This window comes from Vigna angularis, chromosome 8 (assembly GCF_016808095.1).
Source record: "Vigna angularis cultivar LongXiaoDou No.4 chromosome 8, ASM1680809v1, whole genome shotgun sequence".
NCBI lineage: Eukaryota > Viridiplantae > Streptophyta > Magnoliopsida > Fabales > Fabaceae > Vigna > Vigna angularis.
The window spans coordinates 28,151,606-28,179,040 of record NC_068977.1 but is presented as its reverse complement, the minus strand read 5'-3'; the positions used below and the strand labels follow the sequence as shown (position 1 = coordinate 28,179,040).

The following is a 27,435-nucleotide window of genomic DNA, read 5'->3' as shown; positions in this document are numbered from 1 at the left end:
ATAAATTTAGTTTATTCTTTTCTCTCCTTTCTTGTTTTTTATATCTTTTTATCTTCCTTTAGTGTTGTGTTGTGTTTTCTATTTTCTATTACCTGCCACATTTTATGTTCTTAAAGTGTGAAGATCGATTCACAAACCGAAGATCAATTCAATTCAAGATTAGAAGATTTTCATATTGGTTTTATTCTCGAAATTGTGGTTTATTTGTTTACAATTTTTTTTCCTATTCTTGTTGTTCTTTAGTTTTTTTTTTTAATTTAATTCTATGCTCTTTAGTTTTTTGCACTTAATTTTCTATAATTTACATTCTTTCCATTTTCCAGCAATTTCAGTCTTTTGTTTTGATATCTAAATTTCAATTTCATTCCACATTGCTTTTTTTAATTTTTATTTACTGTTTTTAAAAATCTAAATTTCCAAATTAATTTGTAAAGAATAATACTAATTATTAAATAAAATTAAATATATTTCTCCTAATATGAACTAAGTTTGCGTTCTATATTACAAATTCTAAAAAAAAGTAATTTTGTTTAAAATCACAAAGAACGATTCTCATCTTTTCATCTTGGCAATAACAGATAATTTTAAAATTTACAGTAGACCAATATATAGTCTGACATAAATTTGGATATTTATGAGACCCTAATACGTTAGAAGTAAATATTGTTGATTTTTAATAAAAATCCAACACTAAACAGTGATGCAAATAACTCTTTTTAGACTACATACTTAAACCAATATTTTATTTTTAAGTAACACATCACACACATATATATTACTTGTAACATCATTAAATGTGTTATAATTAAATATTTTTAAAACATAAACTATTATATACTACTAGAAAAACGTAGCTTCAGTAAGCATTATTGTTATTGTAAGGATAATTCTACTACGCAACATCGTCAAACGTATTTTTCAGCAAGAGAATGTATATGGTGGCCCATCATGAACAATCTTTTGTATGGTTCCAAATCTAAAGTGACACGTGGGTTTCGTGCGTAGGTTGGACCAACATGTTCTCCGCTGATAGCGGGCACTACTTGACTAGTAGTCACAGGTTGTTTTGAAGAACATTTTCAAAATTATATTGCATGATAAAATTAAGAAAATAAATTAAAATTAACAATTTTTAGCAATTATATTCTTATATGGCTTCCTATCATTTATTATAAAGTTTTCCATTGGCAACAGTTTCAAAATACATAAATGAAGATATGGATCTAATTAATGAATAAGAAACACACTCATATTTAAGAAAATTGAGTTAATGAGTCATTCTGGACGTGTGAATTTTGTTGATGAATATACATATTCTTTGAATATTAAATCCTATTCTAATATTAATAAAAAATCGTTTTATGTGATGTTTATATGTATGTTAGTATACATTGAGTTTTGAAGTCTGTCTTATTCTTAATAATCTCTCGAAATTTATCAAAGCTTTTGAATATTTAAATAAAACGTTAGAGATATGATTTTTATCATCAAACATGTTAATCTTAATTAAGCTTGAGTTAAACATGAAGTTGTGTTAAATATTTAAAAAAATACTATTTATAAAACAAACTTGTGATAAATAAAATATTATATGTGTCTCTAAAATAAGAGCTTGATTTTTTTTTAACGTATGTAATCTTATTATTAATTCACCAGAAAGTATCTTATAAAGCTAATGTTTTTTTATGCATCACAGTCTAATAGGACGATTCTATAAAAGTATTTACATTTTTACATTTGAAATAAATTCTAATGAAATAAGTAAATATTATAAAAAGTAATTAATTTTAATTATTTAAGAATTGTTGATCAGATATATTTTGATTCTTCTTTCTAAATTTCTCATATTTCTTCCATTTTTTGGACTTATTGAAACGTGTTTTGTAATAATAAAATTTGAAAGCAACTTCCTATCATGCGTAAGGTAATCAAACTTCTGTAAACAACTAAATTACTATTCTTTCTTCTCCCATATTGATTCGTATCGAAAGGTCCACTTTCTATATAAAATATCATTTTTTAACCTAAAGAAAGAAATAACGTTCTCCTACAAGGAACCACTATAAATACATTCATCAAATAACCACAAAAACATCACAACAATTCCAAAACCAAACTTTCCAAACTCTCAAGTTATAGTTTTGGCCATTCCCAAAATCATCTTGTGCTTCAGCCATGGCCCTTAACATTAGCTTGAGATGTTTGGCAATGGTTGCCATTGCATTTTTCTTCACAGTGCAAGGAACTCTTGGTAAGTCTCTAAAACATGAAAATTTCTTAACTAAATAATTATTTTCCGAATTTAATTTATGTGGGTATTTTGTTTTTCTTTAATGGCGAGTGACTAAATTTTCATTATCAAAAACGAATTTGATTTTCATCCCCATTTGATCATTTTAATCTATTAGAAAAAAGATTTATAAGCTAAAAAAATAGGAACGTAAAAGATTGACTAAAAGGGAGGAGAAAAATTGTTTAAAAAAGATTAAAAAAAAAGTAAATTGTGATTTTAATTGTACGAAATTAAAGAAGGACGATGTAGCATAAATTCTCCTTGGAATGTTTTCCGAAAAAGACAACATTTCTCTTAGTTTAAATCGTTTGACGAATTTTCCCATTCTTATATTCTTTTACACGTTTCTTTCTCGAATGAACTTGAAAAAAGAGAGTTTTAGCATCTCTAACACACTCGTGCGAACGGTGAAAATTCAGGGGAGGTAGAATGCGAGCGTTTGAGCGAGGACACGTGTGCATTTGCGGTGTCGTGGGAGGGAAAACGGTGCGTGCTGGAGAAGCGTGTGAAGAGGAGCGGGGAAGAGGCTTACACGTGCCGGACCTCGGAGATTCAAACGGAAACACAAAACGGACTCATTGAAACGGAGGACTGCATAAAGGGTTGTGGTTTGGACAGAAAATCCTTTGGAATCTCTTCGGATTCTCTTCTTGAAGTTGGGTTCACCAAAAACCTATGCTCCCCTCACTGCTACCAAAACTGTCCCAACATTGTTGACCTCTATTTCAACCTTGCTGCGGGTGAAGGTAAGAATATCACTCCCTGTGTCACCCGCCCTATTAATTTCGATGATGTTAAAATATGTAAAAGTTTTATCCTTCGTGTATATGCAGGTGTGTTTCTTCCCAAACTGTGTGCATCAGAAGGTGCAGATGCTCGTCGACAAACGGCTGAGATCAGAAGCTCTGGTGTGGTGGCATCAGGACCACTGAACTCTCTGCAATTCACTGCAACTTCTCCACAACCGTTTGATGCTGTGGAACTCACAAATGAACCCGCAGTTGCTCCATTCCCGCAGTACTGAATGGTGTTTTTCATAATGCAAGCAAGACATAATGAAAGATAATTAGTGTGTTTCATACTTAAAGCATGTTTAGTTTGTAATAAGGATGTTGCCAGCATACCAATATAGCTATGTAGAGGGTTTTGAATGTGTAATTAGTTACTAATGATTTCTTGTGTGCAAATTTTTAATGTACTTTTCAATATTTTTGGTTGTTTTAAGGTATTGTTCATTATAAGTGAAATCCGTGATTGGCTCAGTTGTATTGGACTCCAGATTTTTAATTAAATGGTTAATGATTTGAATTCCAATTCTTGCACACATGAAGAAAGTATTTAGAAGATATAACATATACGACTGTTTTCTTCAAAACGAGATTAGTCTAATGATTAATTAGATATGTTTTTACAATTATATATGAATAAACATAAACATAATGTATCATTATACTTATTATTGTTATCATGAGATTAAAAATTAAAAGTTAAAAAATTATATTATTGAATTTTATTTAAATGGTTAAGATTGAAAGCATATAAATTTTAAAGGGTAAATAATTTTTTATTTTTTTTATAATTTTTGTTATATTTTTAATTAAGTAGTTATTTGATGTAAAGATAAAAGAAAACTACAAGAAGGCCAATAGATGATATTCTCGTGGTAGAAAATAATTATCCATGTTGGAAATTAAAGGCAAAACTAGATAATTACTAGTGTATATTAAATATTATTTAGTAAAAAATAATGTAAAATGTAAAGGATATTGCTTAATTCATTCTCTAAAGGGTATAGTTTAATTCATTCTCTAAAATGACATAATTGTAAGTTTCTCTTTTATTTTATGTCTAATTATTCTTTTTCGTCCCAATTTTGATTAAAAAAAGTTGTAAATAGGTTTTCTTTTTATTTTTATTCAATCAAGGTTCAATATTTTAAAAATCCACTCAATTAGTTTTTTTACCTTACAAGCAATGTTATCCACTTACCACATTTCAATTTATAGTTTTTTTAATATTTTAAAACAAATATTATATTTTTTTTTTCAAAAATTTTGTTGAGCATGTATCAGGTTCTGTCATGTGACACGTGACACGGTTAATGTTACGGGCATGACAATATCATGTTTTAATGTTAAGTGTTATTGTTTTTTTTTTTAATTCAGTCTCTATATATGTTCTTTTAGTTTAATTTATCCTAATTTTTGTTAAATGGAGCAATGTTGTCCTTCAATTATAACCAAATTGAATATTTATATAAATGTTATACTCATAATTTTATTAAAATTAACTTTTAACATATTAAATTTAAATAATTAAAGTACTTACGTATTAAATTACTTTATTGCTATAAAACTAATAACTAAAATTAAAATTTAATTTATGGATATTAATGGTTTAAATTATTTTTTATTTTTATTTTCTTAATTATATAATAAAAAATATTTTTAAATTATAATTTATTTTAAATTTTAATATTTTTAAGTCAAACAAATATTTATTCTATATTTTATTTTAAGTTAGAAAATATTTTGTTATTTACATGTACCCAGTTCAAAAGGATCAATATTCTTTTATTTAAACAAATCAGATTAAATTGAATAAAAATATATATATAATGAAAAAATTGAATACAAGATAATAATATTTGTCATTGACATTTGTAACTAGAGTTGTCAACTTGATCAATAGTTCATGGGTCAACTCTAACCCATAATTGAAAAAACTTTCTTTTAGGAGACCCCTCAAGTGGGAACAAAAAAAAATCAAAATTCTTTTATTTAAAAAAATTAGATTGAATTGAATAAAATATATATATATATATATATATATATATATATATATATATATAATGACATAATTGAATACAAGATAATAATATTTGTCATTGACATGTGTAACTAGAGTTGTCAACTTGATCAATGGCTCTTGGGTCAACTCTAACACACTCTTGAAAAAACTTTCTTTTAGAAAACACCTCAAGTGAAGAAAAAAAAAAGTCTCAATTTCGAAAATCCATTCTCAAGTAGTTAGACTAAGGGTTAATGTGTGTTTGATCTTACTACAAGACTTTAATTTATTCTTAGAAACAATATAATTTATGTACAGGTATAAAATTATATAATTTATTAGATAGTCTAATATGCTGTAGTTTTATAATTATTTAAATCAATATTTTTATATCATAATTATTATTATATTATTAAATAAAATATATATAATATATAGTTTAATATAGTTGTTGATTATAATTTATTTATTAATTTTATCAATTTATTAGAAGAAAACTTATTTAATAAAGCACGTAGTACATTGTGATAAAGTCCAAGAAGAAACATGGAGTTTAGTAAAAATATGAGAATATTGGATTAATTTTAATAAAATTCACACTAATTTTTTATAATTACTAAATATATATTTATTATGTAGCGATTATTAAAGAGAACTAAATAATTAGTAGAATTTAAATATAAACAACATATAATAAAAAACAATCATAAACTTATTATTCATAATTTCATTGTTGTAAACTTTCAAATTGATATCTCTTATTTAGTTTTGATTCAAATCTAGATGAATTTTTTGTACAAAGAAATTGGTTTAATCTTTCGGTATAGGTCTTTTTTTTCGTCTAGAATCTCAAATAGGCCCCCTAGTTATTCGGTGTCTCAATTGGGTCTTTATTTTTGAAAAATTGAAACAAATAGAGGCTTGCCGTCAAATTGGACAAATGTCGTTTAAAAGACCCTTACGTGGCATGCTGACAGTATTTTCGCTTAAGCTAAACCTTTTCGTCTGAGCGAGATATGGAGAAAACTAAAACACAAGTTTTTCTGATATATTCGTTTTGTTAGGATGCAATAGATGATCTTAAAGTGAGTTTGTGAATGAAAACTCAAATAGCAATGTATTTGACTATCTTGAATGAATAAAGTTGTGTTATATTCAGTCTACTATTTGGCTCTCTTGGTAGGTGTTTCAGGGTCATCAAAGTATACTCTGTTGTGTAATCCATGAAAATGAACTACCTTACCTCAATACACTAGTGCAAAAATCGAATACAACGTCAAATATTTTGGGCTTTTAACAGCTAATTTGCGAACAACGTTATATTAAGAGACGTTAAATTGACGTCAAATTTTTTAAATTCGACGTTAAATTAACATCGAATTTTGTAAATATACGACATTTACTTAACGTCGAATTTTATTAATATACGACGTTAATAATTTTTTTTTTGTTTTTTTAATTAATTGTGATCCTTTTTTACAACTCTACGAGACCTGAAAAACAGAAAAATAACAAATTTCAGTTTTTGATATTTTATAAAGCAAGAACTATGAACATAGTATCAACAACAAACAACAATAACCAACAACAAACAAGTTCAACAAACAAGTTCTTCAAAATGAAAACTAACCTTCAAAAGGTGGGTGTGTCGGAATAAAGTGTCGTCACCGGTGACCGTGAAAGTAGAATGTGCCTATGAAGAACAAAAACATGAAAATAATCGGTCAAAACAAACGAAAATCATAAAAAAATGCATTTGTATCAAATGAAAGAAAGATTACATGTGATGGTCGTCAAACTTCGTTTGAGAAAAGTTTGAGAAGAGAAGAGGGTATTGAGTGCTAAGATAAAGTGAATGAAATTTCAATCTCCCGCTCAAATTTTTATTGAATTCACTAACCTTTTGACGTCTGACTCTAGGGCATTCCACGTTTTATATCCTTTTTACGTCGAATTACATTTCTAAACAACGTTTAATAATTGTATTTATTTACAAAAATGTCACCGGTCATTTTTAACGTTGGCTATTCAGTGGTTAGACGTTAAACGCATGACGTTATACATTGTTTTTGTACTAGTGATACCAGCAATGATGTTAATGGTATATCAAAAAGTATGAATCCTAATCAAGAAGAGGGATCATATTCCTATAGAAGCAAAACCACTTTTCTTTCTATGATAAAGTACCAGTGTTTTATCTCTTCATACCTCGCGCCCTATAATTTGAGAAAAGAAAGCACTGTGTTGGAAAGAAAGTGGTTATGAATAAGTCCTTTCTTTTTTGAGTTTTAACACAGGGTCGCGTGGTCTCGCTTAAGCTAAAAATATTTGCTTAAGCCAGGTTGACGAGCCAACAATTTTAGAAGGATTCGTCCAGGCGACCCAAGTTTCGCCTAAGCGAAAAAGTTCTAGTGGCTCAACCTTAGTTGTAGGACATTGTCATCCAGGCGAGCAAAGTTTCGCGTAAGCGAAAATGTTCCAATGGGCACCCCAAGTTTTAGTCTAAATTTCACCAAGCAACTTAGTTTTAGCTTAAATGAAAATGTTACCGTGCATATATCGCCCAGGCGAGAAGGTTTAGCTTAGGCGAAAATACTGTCAATATGTCACGTAAGGGCCTCTTAAATGACGTTTGTTGAATTTGACGGCAAACCTCTATTTATTTCAATTTTTCAAAAATAAATATCCAATTGAGACAGTGAATAAGTAGGGAACCTATTTGAGATTTTGGACCAAAAAAGGGACCTACTGAAACATTAAACCTTATTATTCATAAATTCATAAAGTTGTTATTCATAAGTTCCTTGTTGTAAACTTTCAAATTGATATGTCTTATTTAGTTTTGATTCAAATCTAGATGAATTTTTCGTACATAAAAATTAAATAATTAGTTTATATACTTTAAAAATATGTTTAGTCAATGAAAGAAAAGTAAATATGTTTAGCCAGTCAAAAATTTCAACGTCCTATGTTATTATGTAATTTTTCTATAAGTAAGTTTATTAAAACCTCTTACAAAGTCTATGTTATAGTTTGATTAAAATGTTTGTATGTAATCCTTTGGCAAATTAAAAGCACTTATATTAGAGACAGATTAAGAGTTAATTTGTATTTATTTCTTGCATGGCCCAGGAGTTTGTCTTAGCCATAGAATTTTTGTGGATATTTTGATTCCGTGAACCTTTTCATTAGAGAACTTTTTGGATTTATGAATTTTTCTGGCATAGTAAAAGAGAATGAATAGAGAGAAAAAGAAATGAAAGATAAAGGATTAAAAAAAAATGAAAAAGAGAAAGTTAAGAAAAAAAGGAAATAAAAGAAAAGAAATTGACAAAACAAAATAACTTTTCCTAAATTTACCCTACTAATATGCCTAGATATATCCCAACTCCCCCGTTTAGTTTTGTAAAAGTTAACCTTTAGTCCTAATGTTATTTCAAAGAAACAAAGGATACTCTTAAAAGTCAATATACGAAACCTAAACACAAAAAAATTATCATCAATGAATTGTAATATATTTTACCTTTATTTCATTCTTTCCAACCTTTAACTCTTTCATTTTTTTTCACGACTTGCATGACTAATATAATTAAACCTTTTGTCAAATATAAAAATAGAAGTAGTTAATGGATCTCTTTGTCTTAACTTGTAGTTAGTGTAAATTTTTCTAACAAACTTCCGTTAACTAGCACAAAGATTGAACCAAATTCCATCAGTCCTTTATCCACCTAATTCATTGGGAATTAAAGTCTAATATTTTCATAATATACAAATTTTCTGTTTACTCAAATATTTGCTTCCTCAAAATCTAATTTTAAAATGACCACACGCTGTTTTTCTTTCCAATCTCATCCACCACTTTATTGATTTTTAAATAAATATGAACTTAGTATTGGATATGACTCTACACTGCACTTAAAACAAAGCCAATAAACGACACCTAGATCTTTTGTTAAGAAATTTAGGGACATGAAAGGTGCATAGATTTTCTAAGTAGTGTCAGAGACCTATTGTACAAATTCCACTTTTTCAGAATGATTGATCCAATAACACCACATATATTGTTTTTGGTTCTAAACCTCTTTAGGACATGTTCCTCCATGAACAGTGGTATTTGGCCAAAAAGTGTTGGGTAGGTACATTAAAAAGACAATTTCACAGCACCAAAGTTGGGAAATGTTACATGCCTGGATCTGAGTCAATTGAGGTTTATATATAACAAGTTTAAACTCAGTCAGTCTCCACTTAGTATAATAAGACTACAAATTCTATGTAATTTTCAACAGTGAATCTCTTCATGTCAAAATATTTGAAAAATTAAAAACAATTAATGTAATCCATAATGTTGTAAAACTTTATAAAGGGTGATCTGCAATTGCATCATCAAAAATGTTTATATTGAACCCTCTTTAGGTCAAAATATCTTAGGTTAATTTTCTGACACCGTGGATTCCAATTACTTTGGGACATTTTACAAGGACAAGAATCACTCAAGAAAAGTTTATTATAAAGGTAACATTTTTTCGTTTTTTAAAATATATAATTAGCAACAAATTATATAATTAAAATAAAAGTTTATTTCTACTTTATTGAAATCTTACTTACAAATATATTTTATTAAAAAGAAAAAAGCCTAAATTAAAAGGCGATCTCAAACCTTTCTAATATTGATCATTCTCTCTAAAGCTATGTATCTTTTTTAATAATTACATCATCATTTGTTTCTATTAAAAATATCATCACAAACGAAAACTACCAAATAGAAAGAATGAGTTAACCTAAACAAATATCAAAACATGAATACACATCAATCATAATATAACAATTCACCAAGCTTTACATAGTCATGTGTCTCAAGACAATACAATTACACCTATTTTTTCACACTATAGTACAACCATTAGTGATCTATGTGCTACAAAACTGAGATGTATCTCTCGCACGTAGCTTACCAATACAAGTGTCACCTCCCATTACTCTCCTTAGAAGCCCGACAAAGTACACCTTCTTTACAACTACGCGAAGTTATCCCTCACTACCTTTCATCTAGTCACCACACACAAACATACAATTACATTTCATCACAATCATTCTAAATAACATCTACTTCACAATTTAGACTTTTATAAAATAATATATCACATACAAACAAGAAGGCAAGAAAAAAACATATAAGAATGTAAGTTCCCTTACCTCTTTGTGTTCAATTCTTCCTTCACCCTCTTCGAAACTCAACCTTTAAAACTTTTTTTTTTCTTTCTATGTTTGAATCTTACTCTTACTTTTCCTTCAAAACTACTCAATTGCATTATTTTTCACACAAATGTAACACTCACTCACTCAGTTTAGTATATATTTATGGGTCTCAACCTCACTTTAAACTCCCTTCATACTCTTAAGAGATTTTGGTGATCCTTATGATAACCATAAAAATATCATATTATCTTTTCTTATCTTTTTATTTTTTTTCTTAAAAAAAAATTATATAGAACGAAAATCATCCACGTAATAAATCTTATATTTTTTTAATAATTCTTAAAAAACATAACTTGCATATATTATAATAACTACTTTATATATTTTTCAAGAAACTCATATTATAATAATCACTTTGTATATTTTTTAAATAAAATAAATCTCTTCAATAATTAGTAAATCATAAATTTTTATAAATAAAAATAATAGTAAACTATCTTGAATATATATTTCTTAATTATTATAGTGTTTCAAGTTCTTACGTTCAATGCATTCAATAATAATGATAAGGAAAGATACATGAACCTCATAATCCCAAAACAAAACGAGTATATATAAAATAAATAAAAACTAGATACAGATGTATGTTTATTTATATTTATTATTTATATTTTCTATAGATAAAAAGTATTGAGTAAGTATTTATATTTTTTTTCTTAGGTATATATATTTTCTTTAGAAGTAGAAGTAAGGATAATTTAAATATGTTTTTTGTTTTTTCTAATCTTGAGACTATGAAACTATGAAGGAGTTTTAGGCTAAAAAAAAGTTAATACCTCAAATATAGTGATTACTATAATGATATCTCAATGGACTTGAGATTGAAATATTGATATCTTTTGTAGAAACGAAAAGGAGATTCCAAAAAGACGAATTTTTCTTCTTAAATCTTGAGTGATGACTTGTTGTAATACATCAAATAGTCTTATATCGTTTAAAATTAATCTAAAGACAACTTAAATATGCATTTTTTACTCATTTCTCTATAAAGCTTGGATCATACCTCATAATGTTATTATTGTGATTATTAACGTTGTCAATACTATTTTAACCTACTTAAGATCAAAACAAAAAAAATTATTGCAATAACCCAGTACAATATTTATGTAAAAGTTTTACGGTATAAAATCACAACAAACCATTTTTTTTCTTCTAATAATAATGACTTATAATTTAAAACCTTGGAATGGATATATTAAATTCCTTTGCGAGGGTTTGAATGTACATTTGAACCTTGTCTAATCTTCTAATAATACAATATTATATTTTTGGTATTTAATTAGTCCCTTTCATTTTCAAATGTCTGGATTTCAAATTTGTCACAATATTCACGAATATAAAGTGATGTGAGTTATGACTTATGAAATGTGAACCAGCTATTTTTTTTGTGGTCGTGCAAAGATCTGATACAGTTGCTGATGTGTGCAATTGTAACCACCACCATGATTGCTATCAACCAGTCTATTCTTAAATTAAGGCTTTTCTGTCTTTCATCACTCATTAGTTCACTCAATGTATACTTTTTCCTGCAGTTTATGTAACCAAGTTTAATTTTAAAGTAAAGTTTTATTCACTATAGCTTCTCATCCAATATATCTATTCACTTTTATAACAATTCTTTCATTGATTGTGTTAATTTTGTTCACCCTAACAATGCATAAATCTTTTAATAACATTTTTTCCTCATGTAGATCAGCTCATCTCAAAAACACAATTTTTGAAAAAAATAATAGTAAAAAAAAAAACATCTCTTTTATACTAAATGTATGACACTGGGAAACAATAAGATCAACTTTTGGTAATCATTTCATGATGTTTGCATAATGGAAAAGTGAACAATAATTGGTTATGGTAAAAATGAAAGTTTTAAAATTGTGGGGACATGATGGTTTATCTTTCTCTTGAAAAGCAACTACACTATGATAAAGAGGATCTGAATTTTTTTCAGAAAGATGAAAACCATGTTCGATGTTGGAATCATGGTTAGAGTATCGTGCAAGTAATTTGTTATTTCCAAGTTGATGTTTCTTGTTCAAGAAAAATTATAGCAATACACAAAGCACAATTAGTTACTAAGGTATAATTACTCTCCATACAATTAAGTTAAAGTTTCTTTTGTTAAGTAAATGATTTAATACTTGTGGGTGTTTCATGATAATAGTGTTTAAAATTATTGCATAAAAGTTTTGTGGGCTTAAATATGTCACTGAAGTAGGTAATTATATCTTTCCTTAGTATTAGAATTAAACGATAGTTAATTTTTTGAAATTCAATCACACGCATAAAAATGTTGGATTCTTCTACGTTAATTATTTTTTTTAACAATGTTTTTACAATAAATCATGTGTGATTATTTTATTGTTTCGTATATTTGAAATAAACTAATCACAAAATACGATATATTCTATGGTATAAAGTTGTTAAAAAAGCTTTTTTTCAAAAATCTCCATCAATTGAGAATGGTCATAACCTCTGCCATAAATGAAATGATTCGGGTACTTCAACAAGAAAATCCATTAAACTTCGTGATAAAAAGCATTATTAACAAAATTAGTAGATATATTGCAGTAATGGAAGAAGCATGTAATTAGTTTTATTTCTTTATGTTGCATATAATCAAATTTTCAATGTTGTTATATGATATATAAGAAAGGTTGATTTCTTGTAACATGTTTGACTAAAATCAAAATTTATCAAAACATGGTAAGTAATATAGGTATTATTGTTTTGTTATATGATGTTTACAGTGTTAATATGCATCGTTGTAAATATATTACATATTATTAAATTAAAACTTTATATAGATTGAAAATATCTATAACAATACATGTAAGTTTTCTTCTAATAACTTTAAGTAAAATACTAAAATATGTTTCTTTACACGTGACTTTATTTTAATAAGAATATTTTTAATTTAATATTATATTACCTTTTTGACAAATAATCCATAATGTCATTTCACTTTTCACCTTTTTTTTAACATTAGATTCACTTTCTTTTTCTCAAATAATCATACATCACTGGTATTTGGTGATTTTTAAAAAAGTATATATTTTTAAAGAAAAGAATAAAAGATGTGAGAAGAAAGAAAGCATAATATTTATGGTAAAAATAATTTAATAAATATAAGAATATAAAAGAAAATTTATTGAAATGGATAAGCAAGAAACCAACCCTAATGAATAGGGTGTGATGGTTAGTGGAAGTAGAGAATGGAGACAAATGAGATGATGGAAGGAACAAAAATTTATGTGAGTGTTATGAACCGACATGTTAGATTGATGGGCTTGTCCATTGGGCCACTTGTGTTGGGGTTGATGTGATCAAAATCTAGCTCACACATGGACCCCTCCCAACACACATTTTGTTTTTTCTCACTCTAAAGGGAATCTCACGTCAATTCACTTCACGTATTAAATGCCTCTTTCCTTCCACATTTTCCATCTCCATTCATCCATAAATTATATTACTTCAACTAATTTTACTTTTCTTTTCCTTGCATTAACTTCTTATTTCATAAATAACTTTTATTCCTACTCTAGTTTAACGCCACTTAAAATCAAAATCAAACACAATTTAAATATTTATTAGTGCAAAAATCGCATTTTATGACGGATAAAAATGACCTATTATGACAAGTGGTTGAGATCATAGTTGTAGACGTTATAACATATCAAACGCATTTTATTCAACCCTTTCTCATGTATTTAACAGGTGTTCATAACTCCATTATAATATGCTTTGAACTTATTTACAAATTTGTCACATCTTTCATATTATGACTAATGTCAATAACTCCGTTATAATACATTTTGAAATTATTTACAAGTTTGTCACATTCGTTGTATATTATGATTGATTTCCATAACTACGTAATAATATGTCTTAAGTTTATTACAATTCTATAACCGGTCAACCTATTCATAAATACTATTTTTTCACTAGTAATTCTTTTCATTATTGAAAACATCTTTTAAAAATAACATTGTAATATATTATAAAACGAAGAATACCTCACACACACCCACACACATTATATATATATATATATATATATATATATATATATATATATATATATATATAAAATTATTAATCTTCATTTAAGGAACTTATAATCCAAACAACTTTAATTTATAATAAAAATTTAAATAACATGAATTATATGATCATGCTGTTATAAGATATTTTGGATAAAAATATATAATTTATCTATTTTTATTGATTTTTTAAAATTTTTTTTACTAAATGTTATTTTATCCCTATTAATTGATAGGGCATAAGAAATATCTGTGCATTGTGAACAATAAATGAACCAACAGAATATGAATTTATATTAGTGACATTGAAAAGTAGAGTTTTTTTTATCAATAAAAATAATCTATAAATGTAAATATATACTTGGAGTACATCAATCCATACACATGAAATGAATAAAAGAAAAAAAAAAAAAAATATATATATATATATATATATATATATATATATATATATATATATATATATATATATATATATAATATTGTGCTTTGACTTTTCTGTTACATTATAATTATAAGGACAATATATAATTATAATTACACATATACATAATATTGGTGCAAGTTAAAATGTTTGTGGAGACGCATATCACTTGGATTTGTTCCTGGCTGGTAGTCTATAGATTTTGGAATTAATTTTTTTTAAGTGAGCGAAAAACTACAATAAATAAATATGAGTATAAATAAGAAATTCCTTTTAAAAATAATATAATATTGCCCCGTTATTTAAAATAGTAAAATGATTGGACAATTGACAATTCCTAAGGAGATTGAAACCTGCGGCAAACAACTGAGGCAAACCACGAGAACGTGATAACTTTAACCTAAAAATATAATTGCCTATGAATTAATTAGAATCTTATGCAATGTGTGGAGCAGTAGTAAGAAGTTTTGTGATTTTTCTTTTCACAATAAATCCACTGCAATTTCTTTTTAAATTAATATGTGTTGATATTATTTTCCAAACTAATTTTATTCATAATTTGTGTTGAAAACTTAATTTGTCATAGGAAAATTAGTTTGGAAAGCCAAGTACTTCAAAATTCAATTTTTTTAAAGATTAAATTATAACTATTGATAACTTTTCAGATATTATATATTAACTAGTTTTAATGTTATTTCATATTGTAAATTTGATTATTATGAATAATTAAGATGTATTTTAGTAAATAATGATAACAAAAATTGTAGAATCCCTTTTGCTAAATTTCTTTAAAAAAAGTTTATAATAGACCTAATTGTCATTTTATGAAAAATTTATTAAAAAATAAAATAAAAAACATGAACAACTACACAAAAATATAATAAAATTAAATTATATATATAAATAAGAAAAAATTACTTATTATAAAAAACTTAATTAAATAATATATTGATGAAAACAACTCAATAATCAAATTATCAACATATTACAAGATTTATCATTAAGTAACTCTCTCATAATAAAAAAAAAAAATTAAAACTCATTATTTTTTCTTAGAAATTGTTAAATTTCACAACTATAAAGTTTGATGGTTATTATCTCATGTAAAATTTATTGCTCAGTACAAAATGAATATATAAGACATGTGAAGGTTAAAGTTCCAAAGTTAAAGAGAAAAGGAAAGAAATTTATGAAGAAAGTCCAAACAAGGGTCCCCAACATGGCCATCATCGCTTTATTTTCCTTAATAATTCACTCTACACAAAATACTTTACGTCTCTTTTCAATAATATTGATTTTAGCTTAAATAAGACACTACGGAATATGAGTTTTACCAATATTGTTTAAGAACAAACACATGCGTATTTAAAGTATTTTTTTTACACTGTTGTTATACAATTGTAAATAATCATATGATAAAAGTTTATTAATTTAAAATAATTATCATAAAACTGTTACTAATGAAAAACCTTTTACTGATCAATAATATACACAATTTTGTATTGAAACTGATGGTATATATATATATATATATATATATATATATATATATATATATATATATATATATATATATATATATATATATATATATATATATATATATGCAAATTAAATTCCTAACGAATTATGTTTGCTAAGATATTAGTAACCCAACATTTACCAAACAAATATTTGTTTTGTTTTTTCTTGTGAATGTAATGATTTTAAGTGGAAAAAAATAAAAATAGTCCTGGGGCTTTATTTATTTTAATTATGGAAATAAATGAGTGCAACATATATATAATGATATTACTTTTTTTTGGTAAGTATAGAAGTACGGGAAATATGGTTTTTTTAGCACCATTTATTTAATTATGTTTGCTACTGCTAGTAATTCTTGTGTGTATTTGCCTTTGTATATGGAATTGTTCTAGGTGCCAAAAAATTGAAAGATAATATATAGTATTTAATGAGATTCTTTTTATTTTCTTCCAAGGATGTATTTTATTACTCATGCCATGCACAGAACATAAAAAAGAAGAAGGTGGAACATAATATGCAAAATCAAGATCTGACAGTAGAAACTGCAGAAAGCTGTTAGTTAGCTGTGATGAAGAATCAGTCAATGATCTAAGAAAGAACTTATTAAGAACATCACGAATATCGTCATCTGCAAAACAAGGACTAAGAAAAAAGCTAAGGCAGTTTAATATCACGAGACAGAGAAGGAAGACGAAAGATGTAAGTTGATGATGGAGTTTACCGGATGAAATGGACGAAGAAAAGACAGAGTTAGAGTCGATGGAAAGTTCCGAAGGGATCGCATGATCCAATAAGAAGGAAAATTCTGCAGAATGGAACCAAAAGAATCAGATCAATGCGATCCCTTTGGAACTCTCCACCCACAATAATAAGGTATGATATTTTTGGTGTGAAATTTAGAGAGGGTGAGAGAGAGGTGGTTGTGGTGTATGTGTGTGTGGGGTGGTCCAAAAAGTGGTTGTGGGTTGGTTTGTGATTTATAGAGTGAGGAGAGAAAGGTGAATTTGAAGTTTGTTTGGATTCACATTCACTTGGTGTGAGATGAAGAAATGTAGATGAATGTGTGTGTTTCTGAAATTACGCTTTCAGTGGTATTTATGTGAACGTCAAACATTCTTCTACTGCCTGCTTTATCTTGTCTCTTCATCCTTTGCTTAAATACCAACCATCTAACACGTACCACCTACTTTTTCATTATTATCTTCAAATTAAACTTACTTTCGTCTTTTTTTATATTCATTAATTAATTACCTCAACATAATCATTTTTCTTTCCTTATACACATATAAGTTATTTTCATATTTTCTACTTCTATTCTTTTAAAGACGTACACGATACTCTTATTCTTTTGAAAAGAATTAAATGTAGTTTTAGTTTTTAAATTCTAACAAAATTGAAATTCATTCTTATATCACACTTTTATATAATTTTTTTATTCAAATTTAAAAAATAAATAAATATAATATTTTAAATCTAATTATAGGAAACTAGAATCATATGTATTCCTAAAATTAAATAAAAAATTAGACATATAGTTACATTTTTTTGAGTGAAATAGAAATAATGCCAAACTATATCATATTAATCATATAAGTGAGGTTTAGTTTTTATAAATGAGTTCTGTGATTTTGAATTATGTAAACATATTTTTAAAATAATATTAAAATTATTCAAAATTTATTTTTAAGTTAACTGAGATTGTGTTATTATTATTGGACTCAAATATATATAGAAATTAAAAAAGTTAATATATATATATATATATATATATATATATATATATATATATATATTTAAATATTTAATAATTAAATTTATTTATTTTTTATAAATTTAAGTATTTTTAATTGTTGTATCTTTATTAAATTTTTTAATATACTAAATATTAAAAAGATATTTTTTATTTGAATATATATTCTTTAATTTTTTTTTCATTAATGAGTGATGTAATTAATTCCTCTTACACAAATATCTGATTTCTCATTTATATTCACTATTAATTTACCAATATATTCAATTTATGGTATGAAGTATATATAAGCTAAAAACAGGCGTAGAATATTCATTGTTTTGAAAAGCTTCGAGAAAACTTATATTAAAGGCATTGATTGAACAACTTTTTATTTGTGTGGTGGATTGTTATGAGCCGTTGTGGAGGCATCAATCATGACATCCAACTGATTAAATTCTAAAGGTCTATTCAGCTTATACTTCAACGAATAATCTTCGATTTCCAGAATAAACGACAAGAACACACTCCTATGGACCCAATTATTGTCTTTTATTTAGGAAAATTAAGCCATTAATATTCTGTCTAAATTATGATAAATATTTTACACAATGATCAAGTAGGGTTGTGTATTAAAAATTTCATATTAATTAAATATAAGGAAACTTTAAAATATGTAAATTTTATTTTATAAATTAATTTTATGAGACTGAATTACATTTAAAATTGACTTTTTAATATCATGTTTAAAATTATGATATTTAAAATGAAAATTTATGATTTATACAAGCTTATATATTGACACTCATTAATTCTTACTTTAACTTTTCTATTTATGACATAATTTCAAACAAAATTATAAGTTTAATAATCGAATAGTTCTATCAAATTTTACATAGATAATCTAATTCATTTAATTCATTCATCAATCTTAATTATATATATATATATATATAGTGTCGGTCTTAAAAATTTACGATCTTTACTTTCGGAAATACCGGTATCTAACTGTCACTGTGCATGTATTTGTAAAGAATGTAGATATCAATTTCTTCCATTTAGAAAATAATTCAAGATATGAATATTGAAATATTGTCTTAAACTTGTAATATTTTAATTTTTTGGATGATTTAATCTCTAGCTATATAAAGATTTAACTAATTTAATAATTAAAATGAAAAAGGCATACGAGTGAGGAAAAAATTAGTACATTTGATTATTGAGATAGGTATAGAAAAAATAATTAATAATTAACATGTTTTTATATTATTCGTTGTACTTAATATTTATTTCTTTTCTCATTAAATCAGTTAAATGAATTTAATCAAACAATTACAACAAATACTTATTTTTCATTCAATTTAGTTGAACAGAAATAAAAAAGGTGAAACTTGAAATAATTTCTACAATGTCAAAATTGTGTCTATATGACACAACTTCTACATATATAATTAAAATAAAACCATTTTTTAATTATTTTCTCATGAAATCATATCAAGTTAACACGATTTATTCAAAGTGACAATTTTCTTAAATTTTGCATTATTTTAACAAATTTAGAATAGAATTACACCACTCTCCAAAAAAAAAACCAGCACTGACATATTATACATATTCAAGTTTAACATTTATATGCACGAATAAGAGAAGGCATATTAGTCTTTTATGTAAGTTTAACAAAAGAGAAGATAACCAACTTTTTTTATAATAAAATATTAGAAAGGACGTGCCCTTGTACAACATAGAGAAAAAACTATAAGTCTAAGATGAAGTGTCCAATTATTAATAATAATAAAAAAAAGAAGAAATGAAATAAATAATACACAAATAGTTGTCATATGTCACAAACTTTGACATTTTAATATAACTAAAGTATAAACTTACTCCTTTATCGTAGGACCCAATGCACACTTAAATCTTAAAGTGAACCTTTAACTCTATTTGTGGCTACTTGTTAATACTATAAATAGTCACACTCTTATTATAATGGATTACTTAATTATGAGAAAATATGATTATTGATTTAAAATAGAAAATAGAAAAAGAAAGACTTGGGTTGGGTCCATTAATGAGAAGGTTTAGCATTTAAGCTAATTATATCTTCCCCACTAATCCTCACATGATAGCCGACAAGAAGTTTTTGAATCTTTCGAGATTCAACCCACAATCTAAATACTATAATTTTATATAAACATAGTTCACAAATCATTTTACTAAGGATCCCTTGGTTTAGTCAGATCATAGATCGATGAGGAAATCCCACCAAAGAACTGGTTCATATCTTAGACTTTTTTTTCTTCTTAACTTTGGGCTTTTGACATACATTTTGTAAATAAAAAAGGCTTAATTTTTAGTTTTATTATATTTGTTTTTCAAAAAGTGAAATATAAATGTAATTCAACGTTATCAAATATGTTTGTAAAGTTTCCATTTAGTTTATATATTATAACTTAATCATCCTTCCAATGATACGAAATATTCAGCACAGTCCTTTAAGTTGTATCTAATTTATATATTTTTCAAATAAAAATGTTTGATTAACAGTTTTAAAATAAAATTACGTTTTTTCCTTCAAAACATGAAATTTAAATAAAGGCAAATTTAAGTTTAATCCAATTTTATCAAATTTGTTTATAAAGTGATGTACACATTTAATTTATATATTTTTAGTTTAACTTTATTTTTAGACTATGTAAATAACCGTTCTTTATATTATAAAATATATAGGAAAGAAAAACTCGTTAGTAACACGATAAACCTAACAAATTTTATTAAGATCAATCTTTAAAAAACTTTTATACCAACTAAAAAAATAAAATTTAAGTCTAATTTAATTTTGTATATAAAGTAAAATTTAAATGTCACTTATATATTATAATTAAATTATATTTTTTATATAATATAAGATTTCTACTTTAATAGTTAACAAAACTAATGTATATTCTTACAAAATTTTAAGAAGTGAACGACTATGTGTACATTTGTTTGTTTAGGTTAAATTAAATTAGATTTTACTTATAACATTAATGTTAAGCATATAAATCAACTTTCAATTTTTATGACCATGATGATATATTCTAATAAAACTTTCATACATGATATCAATTGATTTGATGTATTTTTTTTATATTTTCATGAATAAATTAACTTTTTCAATATCTTTATCTTGTTTTATTCTTAAATTTAGTGTGTTTTGGTTAATATAAGTTTGTTTTATGTGTAATTTCACTTTGAGTGTCTGAAATAAAAAAATATATAATAATTCTAGTGGAGGAAAATAAGTTAGAACTAAAAGAAGCATAATTGGACAAATACTCACTTCAGGATCTCTAGAATTGCACCCACGGTTACAAACATAAAGAAAAGACTCACTTGTGGGTTATATTGTCATACCCCAGAACAACCAGAAAATCATCATTAGACACCAGATTGACTCGTTGGGTGAGTCGTTGGGCAAAAATTTGGCTCACCCAACAAGTTACAAGTTAGGGAGAGCATCATTTGTAGGCCTCGCTGGGCGGGAATAAAGCCAATGAGCAAGTCTATCATCTTGATACACAAAAGTGGGTATTTGATTATGTTTTCGTGAGAGTTTTCATGATTCCTCATTCTTACACAAATAGAATCACTTAGGGTGCTCAAGAGAGACTCTTAGAGGTTGTTTGAAGTGATGGGAAGCTTTCCTTATCCTCCTTGGGTTTCGTCCTTCATCAATAGTGGTTTCCCCCATTTTGAGATTGAAAAGGAAGATGGGTTGTAGATTGAAGATGGAAATGCGAAGGAGAGACGCAATTGAGGCTTGGAGTAGCTGCTAGGTGCTTTGGGAAAGAGACTTCATCTTCTTTATGGTTTAAATTGATTTTCTATCTCTTTAATTTGTAAATTCTAGGTTCTCCACCATGGAAAGCTATTTATATTTTTTGAGATTAGTTGTAAATCATAGAATTCTTGGTAATTTTGTGCTATTAACGATATATGTCTTTCCAATTCATGTTAGTATTCAATTTCTATGCTTAATGCTTGATGTAGATTGATTTCATGCTTGATTTGTGGTCTTGATCTATTGGGGAACTTGAACCTAGAATTGAAATTAAATGCCTAATGGATGCTTGTATATATAAATAAAATTGAATGCATAATGGATGCTTGTATCTAGAAATAAAACTTGGTTTATTAGCAATTTTATACTTTTGAACTTAATGTATGGTTGCTTGTTGAGAATTCAAGCGATTAAAATTTAATATATTATCATAGGCTCAAAGTCATTAGGGATAAAATTTGAGTATGCTTATTAGTTGAACTTGAATTAAATTTAGAATTGAAATGTTTATGAATACATGAAAGTGTAGTGGATGAACTCTAGCATTAACAAATTGTAAATACCTTATGCTACATTTTCTTGCACACCAACTGTTTGATGAAAATACCAAAAAAGAGTTTCTTGTATTTTTGTGAACTTTGTAATCTAATTGAGTTAAAATGCTAGAGGTGGTGAGTGTTGCACAAGTCCCTTGAGAGAGAACAATATTTATCACTTGCTACGCTATAACTGGTCCATTTGTCGTTGATTTTGCAGCCAACAATATGATGGTATCAAAGTGATTGACATACAATAAACATGTTCCATTATAAATAATTGTTGGAAAAAACACATCATTCATAAAGAAAATTATCGTCTTTACCTATAAGAATTACCCTATTTATAGAGAAATAAGATTAACACAAGGATACACAAGAATATACGTGAAAACTCCAAATCCAGAGAAAAACAATGATTATTGTCTAATGACAACCAGAGAATAAAACTATGTGAAAATTTCTACAGCACATAGACTACTCACTCTCTCATGCCCATTGACCCCAAGTACAAATACAATCTCAAAAGCAAGAATGTAACCTAAAAATCACAACACTTTACTACAAGAGTATAAGAAAAATCATATACAAGCTTAAAGTGTTTATGACTTTAGTAAGAAATACCATGGACTTAAAGTCCATTATATAGTCACCAACACCTACTCTCTGACTTATCCTAAGCGATATAATACTTTCCAAGACATTATTTTCATCAGCACGACAAGATTCATCGTGAATAAAATAAACACATCTTCATTGCATATACCAACAATCATATTCCACCATAGAAAGTACATTCATCTGGAATCAAACCATCCCAAAAATTTTCATACACTCTACATCAATACCAACCAATGTTTGTGTAAAATCACCACACACCTTGCATGAATATTAGCCAATGCCAGTGACCATACACAATGTATCATTGCTAATCAATGCCCATGTATAATCCCCATACACCTAACCAGGAGTTGCCATATGTCACAATCCTCTAATATAAGATTTGACCAACTAGGAGCTACCACATCATCACCTTCTTCCTCAAGCAGATCAACAACATAGCCAATGTCTTCATCGCACAGTCATAGCCAGAACAACACTAGACCCTACATCAACAGCCTTCACTAGAGAGTTAGCCTCCACCGCACCGCTAAGGCATGACGATGCTTGTTGACAAAGCAACACTCCATCACATCAACCACACAAAATGTCATCATCGCATCAGACCTCTACCACACATATCAAGTGTCATTAGAGCAACAAAACCTTGTTGCCATTATGTCGTAGCCTACGACATAAATTAGAGCAGCAGGTCGTACATCGGCTCTACCACCTTCGTTCAGCACTTGTAGACTTTGTGCTCTCCACTGCATGATCAACATAGATCTAAAATTTCACAGTAGATACTTCACCTCCTACAACAAATCGAGCTTCCACTATCATCAGACGTGCGTCATTGAAGAAGCCACTTCACCTTACAACTTTCACCTGCCTTGCCAAGAACGCCATTTACAACACAAATCCACTACACGTAGATCACCGAAAAAAACCCAAGCTTTACCGTATGCAGGTCCATGGATACAACAACCATCAAACCTTCAAGAGCACACCACGTAAGCATAGATCCACAAGCTACACCACACGAAAAAACTAGAGTACGTGTGTAAGCTATAGAGCAATTCCTCTATGCATATGCCGCAAACCATGAGTCAGACATATCATATCTCTCACTCAGCCACACGAGCACCAACAACTACCTCATTTGAATATCTAGGAGCATACTCGCCAAAAAACACGAACTCCACTGCATATCCTACACAACTCACAATCCTTGCACTCCGTGAACTTGACTGCAAATTCATTATGCTAACACAATGCCGACAATGATCCTTCTATCAAATCTCTCATTGAAACTTCAACAAATAAGGATAATTCTCCAACAAAGGAATTCATCTTTTCTAATGTGGAAGATCAAACCAAGTTGCAATCACCAAGCATATTAAGAAACATTATACTAAATAATAGCTCTTATACCACTTGTTGGAAAAAATACATCATCAATGAAGAAAATTACTATCTTTACCCTCGAGAATCACTATACTAATAGAAAAATAAGATTAACATAAGGATATACAAGAATATACGTGTGGAAAATCCAAATGTAAAGAAAAACCACCGTCATTGTCTACTATGTGAAAATTTGTATAACACTATGTGAAAATCCAACTAGAGAATAACACTATGTGAAAATTTGTATAACACAAACACTACTCTCTCATGTCTTTTGACCCCAATTACACCCAAACTCGAAAGCAAGAATTTCATCAAAATCTCACAACACTCTATTACAATAGTGTCAATACCCAATTTCGTTCGGGTAAGTAAATAAATAAAAATAAAAAATAAAAAATAATAATTAATGGTGGGTAAAAAGGATAAAATAATACATGACACAATATTTTTGAAATGTTAGTTTAATATGGTAATAATTCGAATCAATATTATGCTAATAATTATAAGCAATAATTAAAATAATATATTGATATAATTTGCTCCATCAGTTTCTTTTTAAAGAGAAAAGTATGATTTTAAAAGAATGGACAAATTTTTTTGACAATAATGATAATCAATGTCTTGAATATTATTTAATTTGTTTTTTGGCAACCAAGACCACCATAATACTACAATGTGTGTATATAAATACGCACCCTGTCATAGAAAAAAAAAAGAAAAAAAAAGGACAGAGACTGAAATAATAGAGATAGAAAGAGTACGGGAGAGTATAGAGAAAAATAAATTCTCACGCTAAAGGGATTCTGCCAACAGAAACTATCAAGGAAGAACTAGGGGAGTATTGAAAGCTGAAAAGGTATGTCATCTATGCAGCTTTCTTTTTCTCTTTTCGTTGAAGGTCTTTCTAAAGGTATTATTATTTTTACTACACACCAATAATGTTTTTCATAAAAAGAATATCTTGTCTCGTTTCTTTTGGTATTGGTTATTGTTGAGACCTCGGCAAGTGCACCAGATCGTTCAAGTAATAAACCGGTAAGTCCGGAAATCGTTTCCCAAGAGATTTGTTTTGATTCACAGATTGATTAAAGTTTACTAATTTAGCGAATATTAAACGTAATTTTGTAGCAAACTTAAGATTAGCATACAGATATAAAATAAAGTGGTGAAAACAGATGAATTAAAGTTCGCTGGGGTTGATTTTCAAGTTCATCACTCAAGTAATTTTTTTTACTAACACAATTCCTCAAAATTTAGCATCAACATCCTAGGCGCATGCAGTCCTGATCTCTCATATGACAGTTCAGAATCATTCAAACTAAATTCTAATCTCTTAGATAATTCAGTTATCAGATTTGCCTTAAACACAATGTCACAGATGACTAAGAATTTCCTCCTATGTCTAGGACTCGAAATCCTTTAGCAGCTCTATCCTAGGTCCGCGGTCTCATACATTTCTCAATGATTTAACCGTTCAAATAGCTCAGATTCTCATCGTAGGCATGAGTAATAAAGATAGAACACAAAATTTATACAAGATCATGCATTAATATAGAAATTACAAAGAGTTTCAGAAATGTACTCTCAACCCCAGTGAAATGGAGTTCTAGCTACACATATACATCATAGAAGCGATAAAGCATAGATTGGACGGTGGAAATTGGTGGTTTTCCACCATGGAAGCACCTAGACACGAGCTCTGCAGCGTCCACTGGTCTCCTCCCCTCCAGAACTCATTTCTGCCTCTAGATCGCGTTTTTTAAAGAGAAGGGCTGTAAGTTATTTCTCGCTGGGCGACGAACGTACGTTCGCTGGGCGAGCGTGCGTCGCTGGGCGAGCGTCCAAATTGTTGAGTCACGGGCGTCCTAATGAGCGAGCGTCCTCTGAGCTCTGGACGAGCGTCCACTTTCTGGACGAGCGTCCACTCGTTAGGCGAGCGTCAGACGTCTGGACGAGCGTCCACTAGCAAATCGAGCGTCCACTTGATATTCTCTGGACGAGCGTCTTCTTGTGCGTGCAGGGGGCGACGAGCGTCCGCTTGCTATGAACCTAGCGTGCACTCGCTATGTGACGAGCGTCCTGGGCAACGAGCGTCCTGTGCGACGAGCGTCCTGGGATCCTTCTAAGTCGCGCCCGGCGCCCATTTTATCGCGCCCGGGCGCGAGACTCTCGGTAATTTCGCGCCCAGCGCCCCTTCTCTCGCGCCCGGGCGTGAAAACAACATCCACTTCTCGATGCCGACACACAATTGACGCGCTCCAAGTCTTTGATAGTATCCAATCCTTATTCTACTTCAAAATAAACAAACAAAAGCATCAAAACACATTTAAACAATCAAAACTATATTTACATCAACATTTATATACTTTTCATGAGAATTAACACTAAAACTTACTCAAAAGCACAACAATTTAAGCAACAAAAACAAGTAAAGTTTACACCTATCAGTTATATCTCCTACATCACGTGATATTTATTTATTTTATTTAAAAATAAATAATAAATAAAAAACTTCAAAATAAATAAAAATAAGTATTTCTTATCACGTATTTTCCTATAAAAAATAATAATAAGTCATAAGATAATTTCTATAAGTACTCGTTGGCTTATGGCCGGTTTCATTCCTTTTTTTTTCACCATTTTCAAAATAAAGTAATTTCTTCCAAATAAAAAAAACCATGTCAATTCTAATCAAGTTCACTTTTCAAAAATCCAAAATAATTCATAATAATTTTCAAACAAACTCACAAACATTTTTCTAGATAAAGAACTATGTGATCCCTCATTGTCCATCACAAATGGATATACGTAGGAGCAAGGTCAATCCTTGTCGGGTTCATAAAACAAAAAATATTTTTTGTTTCTTAATAGTTTCTTTATATTATTTTTTTAGGGAAAATTAAACATTTTGAGAAACCACGTCAACTTTATACATTTAATGAAAGGTACTGCTTTTGGGCATGCACGATAAGGTGTTAATACCTTCCTTATGCGTAACTGATTCCCGAAC

The 27,435-nt window shown here is 28.0% G+C and overlaps 1 protein-coding gene across 1 annotated transcript; it reads left to right on the top strand.

Annotated features, from left to right (window-relative positions):
• Positions 1 to 2,111: 2,111 nt before the first annotated feature.
• Positions 2,112 to 3,601, top strand: LOC108345277 (uncharacterized). The gene is made up of 3 exons (XM_017583865.2): positions 2,112 to 2,251; positions 2,713 to 3,039; positions 3,127 to 3,601. Exons 1-3 carry the CDS (start codon positions 2,176 to 2,178, stop codon positions 3,315 to 3,317), a joined length of 594 nt encoding a protein of 197 aa, XP_017439354.1. The 5' UTR covers positions 2,112 to 2,175; the 3' UTR covers positions 3,318 to 3,601.
• Positions 3,602 to 27,435: the final 23,834 nt, after the last annotated feature.

What these genes read in the sequence shown, in the direction of transcription:
- LOC108345277 (XM_017583865.2), top strand. Translation starts at nt 2,176, where the DNA reads ATGGCCCTTAACATTAGCTTGAGATGTTTGGCAATGGTTGCCATTGCA. An exon ending in CACAGTGCAAGGAACTCTTG is followed by an intron (nt 2,252 to 2,712) that starts GTAAGTCTCTAA and finishes GTGAAAATTCAG; the next exon opens with GGGAGGTAGAATGCGAGCGT. An exon ending in CAACCTTGCTGCGGGTGAAG is followed by an intron (nt 3,040 to 3,126) that starts GTAAGAATATCA and finishes GTGTATATGCAG; the next exon opens with GTGTGTTTCTTCCCAAACTG.